Below are 11,710 nucleotides of genomic sequence, written 5' to 3'. Positions count from 1 at the left end.
TTAAGACTGTTTAAAAAAAATGAAATCATATGAAAGAAAACATACACTTCGAACGCAAATTTTAACTATTGATGAAAATAATTTCATGTGGGATTGCACTCCAAATATACTCCTAGGGTTGACCATAATTTCAGTTCCATAGTTGCAAGTGGCAAAATAGGTTATACATCTTACATGCTTTGTGTCTGTACTTTCATATGAGTACGGAAATTGTAATCTCAATCATCGTGAAATTTGAAGTGTTCATAAAGCATGTGCCATGAATGCCACATGCCACAACGTGCGCTTGTGTTCTAATTTAGTTTGTAATTTCTTGGATCCAAATCTAAATTATGAGAACAATGTTAAGTGCACATGGAATGTGATACCTAAATGGGATACAAAATATGCATTTTATAGGAATTTTCATGTTATTATTACAACTCCACAGGTAGAATGAGAGACAAATCAATTAAATCTGGCATTAATTGCAAACATAATTATAGGACTTAATTTGTTGCTTTTTTTATTAGTTATTGATAATCAAGATGAATTGTTAGTCTTTTTTGGGTGTTAATTATAAACATTTATTGTGAAAGTAACAGCGGACAACTCACTATGGACACTACTGGGGCTGGCAATGTGCTGAATTGCCCGTGAATGTATTTGCATATTGAGTTATTCCTATATCAAAAAAATATTTTTGGAGTTACTGCAGATAAATTATCTGCATTTATTTTCAAAATAATATCATTTTGGGGTTAAAAAATTAAAAAATTGTAATTATAAAGACTATAATAACTCTAAAATAAATTAAATTTACAAAAACACCATGATTTTCGTCTCAAAACGATGTCGTTTTGAGCTTACTGCAGATAACTTATCTACAGTGACTACAGACAAAACGAACCCTTCTGGGAAATGTTATATTTATTATTTTTATTTTTTTATTACTTCTTACTATCAAATCTTAAATGTTGATTTTCGTCAATCTAATGATTATAATTTATTGGATCACACTTATTAATTAATTATTAATTTCTAATAAATTAATAATCGTTACATTGACTGAAATCAATGATTAAAATTTGATAGTAAGAAAAGAATGTAGTAAATATAATCTCCCTAATATAAATATGTTATAAAGTAATGTATTTAAAGTCCTAATCCTAATTGGAACCAATTCTTTGTAATTAGGCTCAAGCTTCGAAGGAAGCCCATCTCCAATGCAACCAGCATTGCACATGCTTCCATTATTCCATAGCTATGGAAGAAACATTAGCAACATGTTGAATAAAGGGAAAGGGGTGCAGTGCAGCTGCATTGTCACCATTCACCAACCATCATGCCCAAACTCCTTTACCATCTCTTGGATCAACAACTGCATCCACATTTGCTTTAAACAGACCAGTAGGTGGCTTTTATCCACTGACTTGGATCTGCACCAGAAGCTAAAGTTCTGTTTTCTCATATAAGCATGTGGAGAGACTCAACACCACCCTATTCAGCAACGATTTAAAAGTTTATGCCCAAAAAGAAAAAATAAAATAAAAAGTTAAACCAACTGTTTTACACTTTTAGGTATGCTTGCAAAACACAGTAACCCAAATAAGTTTTTTTTTAATATTATTCTGTTTTCACATATTGAAAAAGTTGGAACCATCTGTAACCTTATTTTAGACATTTTCCGTCAATATTACCAAAAACAAATTTCAAAACCGAAAACAGCAAATAAAATTGTTATTCGTTAACTTGAATACAAACGCAAACTAAAATTGAAGAATACTACATAAGGAAAGAGATAAAAAAATGTTTACCAAAAAAAGAAGAAGATAAGAATAAAAATGGGTTGAAAGAAAACTTGAAAAAGAAACTATAAATTAAAATTCTAACAAGAAAATATAAAAAAAATACAGAAAGCAAACACAAACTGAAAAAGAGAGAAATAATAGACAAAAAAAGGCAATTGTTATAGAGAAATTAGGGCAAATATATTATATAGTGAGAGTAAGAGCTAGTTAAAAACACAATAATAGAGATAACAGAAGTAGAAGGCACCAAATAACGCACCAACACAATCACTCACCCTCTACCACTGATTCACCTTTTTCCTCGACGCGCATAATATCTCTATCTTTTTTCTCTCTCTTTTTTCTCTTTCTCGTTCTCTCACATAATATATGTGAAGACAAGACCAAAACCGTGGATCTGTCTCCACAACCCACCATTTCCATCTCTTCCTCTTTACATCTGTTTCCGCCATTCTCGGTTTCTGGCTCTGTACCCTTTCACCCTCTCTTCAATTCCCTCAACTCCATTCCATTCCATTCCATTGAGACTCTGATTCTGCACTGCGGAACTGAAACCTAGGCATGCGTATGCTTCACCGATTCATAGATCTGCCTCAAACCCATTTCCCCAATAGCTGAAATTTCAAACCTTTTTTTATCTGATCAGACCCAATTCCCATCTCTCTCCAAAAACCCCCCAATTTCTCTCTCTCTCTCTCTCTCTAGAATGTCCTCTCTGCGCGCAGATCTACCCTCCCGGATCTACCCGGAACCGGATGGGTCTGAAATCGACCACTTCGATCGGCTCTCAGACCATCTCCTCCGCCTTGTGTTCAACAAGATCGGCGACGTGAAAACCCTAGGTCGATGCTGCGTCGTTTCGCGGCGCTTCCACTCCCTGGTGCCTCAGGTCGATAACGTCGTCGTTCGCGTCGATTGTGTCATCTCCGACGATGATTCATCTTCCTCGACGGCATCCTCGGACAAATCGCGCGGCCCCATCTGGAACCTTCTACGGTTAGTGTTTAGCGGCATCGTGAAGCCCATTCAAACCCTAGGCCAGTTCTTGGGTCCGAAGAAAGCTTCTTCGTCTCTGGCCGTTGGGAGCGAAGAAGATGGAGAAGGTGGCGTGACCCACCACTCCCCAACGCAGGTTTTGAAGAATTTCAACGAGATTCGGTTGCTTCGGATCGAGCTTCCAAGCGGGGAATTAGGTATAGAAGATGGGGTTTTGTTGAAATGGAGAGCTGATTTTGGATCAACTTTGGACAATTGTGTAATCCTAGGTGCTTCCTCTGTGGTTCAACCTAAATCTCAAGATGGGGTTGATGGCATTGGTAGTGGCAACAACAATGGTGATGACAATGGAAGCATACCTGACTCGTTTTACACCAACGGGGGTTTGAAACTCAGAGTCGTTTGGACCATTAGCTCTTTGATTGCTGCTTCTGCAAGGCATTACTTGCTGCAACCCATAATTTCTGAGCATAAGACTTTGGATAATTTGGTGTTGACTGATGCTGATGGTCAAGGGGTGCTTTATATGAATAGGGAGCAGCTTGAGGAGTTGAGGGTGAAGCCACTTTCTGCTTCTTCGGCTTCAAAGAGGACTCTTGTTCCTGCCCTCAATATGAGGCTTTGGTATGCACCCCAATTGGAGTTGCCTGATGGTGTTGTTTTGAAGGGTGCTACTCTTGTTGCAATTAGGCCCAGTGAGCAATCACCAACTACTGCAAAGAAGGAGGCCTCTGATGTGTCTTGGGTTTCAACAGCATTTGAGGAGCCTTATAGGACAGCTGCCAGCATGCTTGTCAAGAGGAGGACTTATTGCCTTGAGATGAACTCCTTCTGATGCTTTAGTTGTTGGATCTAAGGTTTATTTTTGTCCAATTCATTTCCTCTCTTAAGTTTTGTTTTTCTGATTCGTGCTTAAACTAGATATAGAATTGAGTTGCAACTAAAAAGTTGTTAAGGATGATTTCATGTTTGGCTAATGGATTGCCACTTGAAGATAACTGAAAACCTCGCGTAAGTGTGTGTTTATCTGCTAACTGAATCCGCCTGAGCTTTATTGGCTAAATATATATATATATATATCTTTTCCGTATAATTCTCTTGGGTTAAGTTTGGATTCAGTTTTCCCTTCTCTATAATGCAAGTTTTCAATTGAAGAGAGAGAACTTTATTGTTTGAATTCAATTTTATGTTAATTGTTTTTATAATGACTGCCTAATTGTCTGATGCATCTGTCTGCTAATTGGTTCAGAAGGGGTGGAATGACAAAATACATCCTGTACCATGTTATTTAGTTCAATAGGTATAAAGGTTGTACCAAATGATGGTAGTTCAGTTGGTGCCAAGGAAATGAGCAGGCGGGGGTGAGAACATGTGTTTGATCCTCCTCAATACTGTCTTTGGGAGGGGTTTAAAGTCTTAATTACAGGACCCGCCCAAAATCAGACTAGTCCCGAAGCGATAAACCGATTGGAATATCTCAAAAAAAATAAAAAAAAAATAGGTATAAAGGTTGTATGGAATGCCTTTTGCCTTGTACTTCCCTGCTAGCTTACCCGGATTTGACGGGGATCGGACAAGATTCCCTAAAATTTCCATCACTTTTATTTAGTTCTAATGTATTGTATTGTTTCCTTATTTATGCAATTAGATTCTTTTAATCTAGCATTACCTTATTGCTCCTTTTTTTAAAGTTTGAAACTATTATTTAATTGTTTGAAATGAAAATTTCAGGGAATGCAGAATCATTTGAAAAATGGGTGAACGTTAATTTCCTCATAGCAGGAATCAGAAAACACAAATTTTCTTTGGGCGTACGCTAAGTGGAAGCAGCTCGGCCACCTCCTAAATATGGTCTTTGCCGCGTCTGAAACTGATATATGAGTAGTTATTAAAGGAGCTGCAAATCTTGCTTGAACTGAAAACTGAATGCATCTGCTGGTTCTTTTTATATGAGGCAATGCTTGTAGGAGTGCACACCCTGCAACTAGGATGATCTTGTAAGAGCTTTGAGTTTGTAGTCATCTGCCCTTTCCAGTTCTTCCTCTGTGAATATTTTAGGTATCAGTCTGGTTTGCCTTTGTGATATATTTTTCTCAAGTTAAATGAGCAACGTACTTTTTGCTTCTGTAATTTTAAATAACTTCTGGATGAGTCAATCATACCAATGCAATACTTTTCCTGAACTTACTTTTTTGTCATTTGAACTGCACGGGAGTTTAAAACTATAATAAGACTCGTTATTATACTTGTAGTGTAGGGTTCACTATCTATTTATTTCCCTCATGACATAACATTGTCATTTTACTTACTAACATGTGAGGATTTAAATTCATGTTTTTTATATTATTAAATACTTTTTAAATAAAAATGTATAAAATTCAAAAAATTATTGATTAGGATTTAAGATTTTTTGTTTTTTGAGATATTTCAATCGGTTCATCGTTTTGTGATTAATTTGATTAGGTTGTGATTAATTTGATTAGGGGTGATTTTGGGATCAAGCTTAATTTCATGGTGTCAACTGAGCTATAAAATAAACTCTTCTTTTTGTAAAGGGCTAAGTTTAAGTTGAGTTTATGAAGCAAACCTGAATTAAACCAAATTTGACTTGGTTGTTATGACGGAATTTAAAAGTATAAAAAGGTTTATAGAAGTAGTAATTGGCGTATAGCTGTGTTATAACGTAATAAAAAATAGTGGCTGCTACGCAACTTGAATGGCAATTATAGGCAAGTGAATGCGAAAATAATGTGCCAGTAACAGCTAGTTGATGTTGCTGGTTGGGAACTGATACCATGTTCCATATAGGGATGGATATATTTGGTTTCTTTAAATCTCACAGGGTGTCCTGTCCATGGTTTTGATCGTTGGTTACTTCGTGTCAAAACTGCAAGCTTTCTGGCTTTAATTTTTGGTAGCATGGTCCCCTCGGGATTGGTACTGACTTTAAATATAGCAAGCAGACTTGGTTATTCAGATATCGTGGACTTTAAATTTAGCATACTTGGTGACTCTGACAGCTGTAGTATATGACTCCTACCTTATAATTGCAAAATTGTATCTATGACTATGAGGATGTTAAGAAAATAAAAATAAAAATCTAAGATGGTATTAAGAAACAATTACAGTAGAGTCTTGGCTGTTATCAGCTGTGAGTAGTGTATGATTATCATCATTATGCAAGAGGAATAATTCCAAATCTTCATAGCTAATTTTTTAACAATTTTCTTAATTATTTAACAAAAGTATTAAATATTTTGTATTTTTAAATAATAAATTGATCTACTTTTTTTTATCAATTATTGAAAGAATTATTAAGAGAATATGTTAGAAGTATACAGCAATGTGGTGACATTATTGTTGCGTTTTAAAATTATTTGCTACAAACTTAAATTTCACGGTTCACCAGTTGCTCAATTGAAAAGCCACACCGAGTCGCCGACCCACAACCTCCTAATGGAAAGCGTGAAGGGGTACTGGGGTAGAGAACACAAAAGGTCTATTTGACTGTGTTTTGATTTATTTATTTTTGAATTTGGTGTTTGTCATTTTAAATGATAAAAGTTATGTCATTTTAAGAGAGAGATATACACAAGGAGGGAGAGAAAGTGAGTGATTTTTTTTAATTTAAATTTTAAATAAAAAATATTTTTTTGTATCTATCTCTCTCTTAAAATGATATAACTTTATGTCATTTAAAATGACAAACACTTTTTCCATTTTTTAAAGGGAAAAAAGTATCTAATGTTACTTTAGACATCTTTGTTAATGTTCAACAAAACGACGTCGTTTTGGGGTTGAAAAATTAAAAAATTAGAATGATAAAGACTATTATAACTCTGAAATAAATTAATATTACAAAAACACCATGATTTTCGTCCCAAAACGACGTCGTTTTAGTGAACATTAGATAAAGTTATCTAAAGTAACTTTAGAAAACACAAACCCTTTTTTAAAATTGTTTTGTAGAATAGTTATAAAGTATTTTATGTGTTTTTTTTATTTAAAAGTTGAAAGTAAAAACACAAAATAAAAATAAGTCAGACATGTTTTCTAAATTTAATTCTAAAAATAAAAAAACAGTTATAGTTTTTAATTATTATTTTTTATAAAACAGACCTTGCCTAACAAATTTCTTTATTTTTTTATTCTTAAAAAAAAAACTTTTTTTAAAAACGGTATTCAAACATGTTGAGTTTCATTTTTTCTTCTTCTCTCTCATTCGAATTACCTATCTGGTAGAGGCTAAGTTCGGGTGTAAAGGAACTATAATTAAAGTAAAGAATTTTTTTGTAGTCGAAATAGTTATTCCTTTGGGCTTCTAATCATATTGTTTCATTATTATTATTTCTTATTTCTTTTAGATGAAAAAAGTGATGGTATTAGTGTGCAAACTAAACATGAATAAAATACCATGTTTTAATTTATTTATTTTTAATGAAAGTTGTGTTATGGACCAGCATACGGAAAAGATTAGCACTCAGGTTGTCATACATTCCAACGCAAATTATCACATAATGTCATTTATCCGTTAGAGAAGTTGTGTCCTATTGAATACCAAAAAGAAAAAAAAAAGTTGTGTCCTACCAAAACATTATTGTTCTCAGGTAAACTTTAGCTATATATAGAGAGGTTTGCACGTTATAGGTGCAAACCTTGCAAACCCTATCCCCATCTGGCACCCTTGTGGGCATCTCCTCCTTTAGTGGAGGAGCTAGAGAGGGTTAGGATGTGCTATTATCCCCTTTCAAGTTCAAATAAGTTAAAGGGATGTTTGGTAAAAGAGAAATTATTTTTTATACTGTAATTATGATTTTCGGAAATATGGTGGGAAATGAGTTTTTTAGAAATGTTATCACAAAACTATTTAGTAGGTAAAAAATAATACCAAGAATATTGGATAAGATTCTTGATTTTGTCATCTTTTTCATCTATTTTTTTTTTATTTTCCCGGCATGGTCGTATTCTTCAATGGAATTTTCATTCACAATTTACACACAAAACGGATTCCCGGATAAATTTTCTGAAATGTGGTATCAAACATAATCTTCTTGGAAACCCTCCTTCACTTTTCTAGGTATCTCAAAAAAATCTTCCTACCAAACACGTTATTAAGGGTTATTTATCTTGTTTTTGGTCATATACAAAGTGATCCGCCTTCAAATTCATAGAAGTCTTTAGTTGTGAACAAGATTTTTGTTTCTTTTATCGTATAGATTGTTATTCTTACATGGAATATTGCACTTGCAATTTTATCTCTCATCACAAAAAAATTTGATTTGGATAAGAATGGTAGAAAGAGCCCAAAACCCTTACAAGAAAGAAATCTTTTACTAATAGACAAATAACAAACCACGATAAATAAATCAACACCACATCTCAACTCAAAACTTTAGGCTCAAGTTGCATGAATATTTTTTGCACTTATATGATACTCACTTAAAACATTTCTAATAGACATGAAACTTCTTACTATTCACACTTATTTCTAACAAGGTTTCGCCATTATCCTCCATAAAAAAAATTTGTCACTAGACCCAATATTAAATACGACGCTCTTATATCGAACAAGTAGTACGAGAAAAAGGGCATTTGAAGGCAAGTATGGTGCATTGTAGAAGCAAATATCGTTCCCAGGAACATTAGGCAACCAGTGGAAAATATATATCCGACAGATAAGAGAACTTTGAAGGAGAATGAGCTTATTTTGAGGCCTGAATTACTCCAGAAGTTAGAGTCTGGTGTTGAAAATAGAATGAGTAGTCATTGTCTACATAGACAAGTTTCCATTTCATTATATTATTATGGTCATAATGAAACAGAAGAGGTGGGTCATAGTCATGTTTGGTCAATTAGATAGACATTTACCTCAATGCCATTTCTTTCTTTCAATCATCAATCTAGGTGCTTCCGGAAGCAGTCATGGTTCATCCATGGAAATTCCACTTAGGCTCATATTCTTAATTAAGTTACGCTGTCTTTATCAATGTGCAAATGCAAAACCCAAATTCTAATGCAGTACTGCTTATAAATAAGCATGGAACGAACCTGTTGCAATTTTAAAACATTTGCGCAATACCTGGTGTTGCTCAACATTTTTATAACACATAGCCTTAGGGTTTCACATTTATTTTTTGGTTGCATTTTTTTATCTTTTTAAAATCAGTTTTGAATACATAAATTTTAATTAATTGTATTTATTAGAAACTACCTATAAAAATTCAAATCAGAAAAACGAAAAAAAAAAACTCTAATTTCTATTTAAAAAATGGGATAGGATATTGTAACAATCAAGTAGTGTTACTAACACCGTTAGATCGATTATATTGATCTAACAATTATATTTATTTTCATCTTTATATGGTTATGATTTTCCATATTTAATATTTAATATTTATTTTTACCTTTGTATGGTTATGATTTCCTATATTTAATGCTTTCACTTTAAATATGGGGAATCATAATCATACAAAGATGGAAATAAATATAATCGCTGGATCAACATAATCGATCTAACGGTGCAATTGATTGGTAGTAATATTGATAGTGACACTACTTGGTTGTTACAATATTCTTCCTCTTAAAAAATATTATTGAATTGAAATTTTGATATTTAAAAACTTTTGAAATGTATTTCCTTGGTCAGCAATGAACTAAAATTCTACCGCAACTAAGAAAATTGAAAAAAATAGTTATTTTCTCTTATAAAAAAATATTTTTAAAATTAAAATATAATATAATAATTAAGGTTAAGTCAAAGGATACTTTTTTTGTTTTTTAAGTGAAAACTTTCTGCAACCTACGTTTTAATATATAATATAGATTAGAAAATATTGTATTTCAACTTCAGTTTTATGAATTTTTTTCTTGTGTGTTTGAGAAAAGATCATTTCTTCTTAATTTTCTTCTTAAGTCAACGTGATTATAATAAGGGTTTAAGTTTTCTCATGTTGTAGGATAGTAGGAGAGAAAAAAGTAGAGAGGAGTTAAATGTTGGTCCCATCTTTTATATTAAAAAAGAAAAGAAAAATTAATTGGCACGGAAAACGAATTTGTGTAGGAAAAAATGTTACTCTCATGTAGCATGAGAGTATTATTTCCCTTATAATAAATATGATTAACTTTGAAGAAAAGGTTTACTTTTTTATTTTCAAAACAAATTAATATTCTGAAGTTTTATTTCTTTGATTTGATCGATTATTTGCCTGCTACTCAAGTTTCATAGCTAACAGAAATTGCAGGCATTACAGTTGTGACGACAGAGCAAGTGTGTTTTCTAGGACCGACCTCTATTTTCTTTCTGTTTTTCGTTCTCTAACAATAATTCATATTGGTAGTTATTTTATTGAGTTTTATAAGAGCTACATTGTAAGAAGAGTTATTGTCTAATGTTATAGAGATTCATTTTATGTACCGTAGTTTTTTTTATTTTTTTTTCTTCAAAAAGTGTGAGCCCTACAAAATGTTGTGTGTAGGAAAATTTATTGTGTCATATTAAATGACAAATGCAAATCCCTATTTTATTATGTAATTAGCTGTTTATGCTTCTAGCTTTATCTGTTTGTCACATGAGGTACCCTACCTTTGTACACTTACAATCCACGTGAAATGAGGTCTCTACTTTGTGACTCGAACACAAGCTTGTACACTGCAAGAAACATGGCTTCTTGCTCAGTCATAACCGTCAAGTGACGGAGTCAGGTTGCGACTAGCTCGGACTTTGACACTGGCTTGATTTTTTAAAAATAATATAGATTTTCTTTAAATATTATGATACAGTTTTGGTATTTGTTAAGTTTTCAAAAATGGTAGAGTCTTGCCACTGACTTTCTTTAAATATTATGGTACAGTTTTGGTATTGGTTAAGTTTTCAAAATTAGTACGATCTTGCCACTAATTGAGTTTTACCTAGCAGGATTTATTTATACGGACTAAAATTATTTCCTGACTCAGCCCCTAGCCAACGCTCCTTTCCCCCCTTTCTTTGCTTTTTTTTCTTTAATATTTTACAAATTTATCTGTGTAATACCATAAAAAATAATTATCTCATTTGAAAACAAAATTTATTGAATAAAAATCTATTAATAATTTTTATATTATATATTTGTGTAACATAACTCTTATTCAGTATTACCACCTGATCAACTATTGGATTTTTTTTTTTTTATCATTATATATATTGGTGATTTTATATATAGCTAGGAGCCATATCCCATATTATAATCGAAGATGTCGCTTCTATTTTATTCTATCTTAATGTTCTTTTAAAAATTTCTGTGCAAAAGTAGATGCATCCAAGTGGGAAGAATATATATAGGACACAGCAAACGGTGAATAAGCCCCCACATGCTAATATTAATGCCGGCAGAGTTTGTGACAGAGAGGGGGTGAACCACTGGACATAACATAATTAATATAGCAAGCAGGTGAAAAGGGAAAAAAAAAAAAAATTTGGGGTTATCTAATAATTGTACTTTGCATCATCACACTAGCATTTTGGAGCATTTTCAGGTGGCACTTGCAACTTTCTAACCTTTCTAAAAAGACTGAAGATGGGATTTGTCAACTTTTGTGGCTTTGGTCTCTTAAGTTTATGGTTTCATGTTTGCAGTAGCTTCTCATTTGACCTTTAGGTTGTGACGCAATCAACTAAATTTAAAGCTTAAATTATTAGGTGACATTGTGAGAAAGAAGCAATTAGATCTATATTTCTATTGTTGATTACATTAGCATTTTCATGACAAGGTTACTTTAAATAATGGCTGCTAGTCATTCATTTCTTTTAATTCATAGCATACATCATCTATTAATGTATTATTAGAAATTTAAGGAAGATATTTTAAAGAAGAAAACTATCAACTAAAATGAGATTTTTCATGTTAATTCATCAATAGAATGAATACAGACGAAGTACAATTCACAAA

General features: G+C 32.6%; 1 protein-coding gene across 1 annotated transcript; it reads left to right on the top strand.

Moving 5' to 3' along the window:
• The first annotated feature begins 2,023 nt into the window (after nt 1-2,023).
• Nucleotides 2,024-4,995, top strand: LOC133312767 (F-box protein At5g46170). The gene is made up of 2 exons (XM_061514025.1): nt 2,024-3,643; nt 4,518-4,995. The coding sequence occupies exon 1, from the start codon at nt 2,497-2,499 to the stop codon at nt 3,619-3,621; it is 1,125 nt and encodes a 374-aa protein (XP_061370009.1). The 5' UTR covers nt 2,024-2,496; the 3' UTR covers nt 3,622-3,643; nt 4,518-4,995.
• The last annotated feature ends 6,715 nt before the right edge of the window (nt 4,996-11,710 follow it).

Source organism: Gastrolobium bilobum, unplaced genomic scaffold, assembly GCF_033153095.1.
Source record: "Gastrolobium bilobum isolate Gb01-03AN ecotype WA unplaced genomic scaffold, APGP_CSIRO_Gbil_v1 utg8540, whole genome shotgun sequence".
NCBI lineage: Eukaryota > Viridiplantae > Streptophyta > Magnoliopsida > Fabales > Fabaceae > Gastrolobium > Gastrolobium bilobum.
The sequence above is the reverse complement of the archived record's forward strand: the minus strand, read 5'-3'. Positions and strand labels throughout refer to the sequence as shown.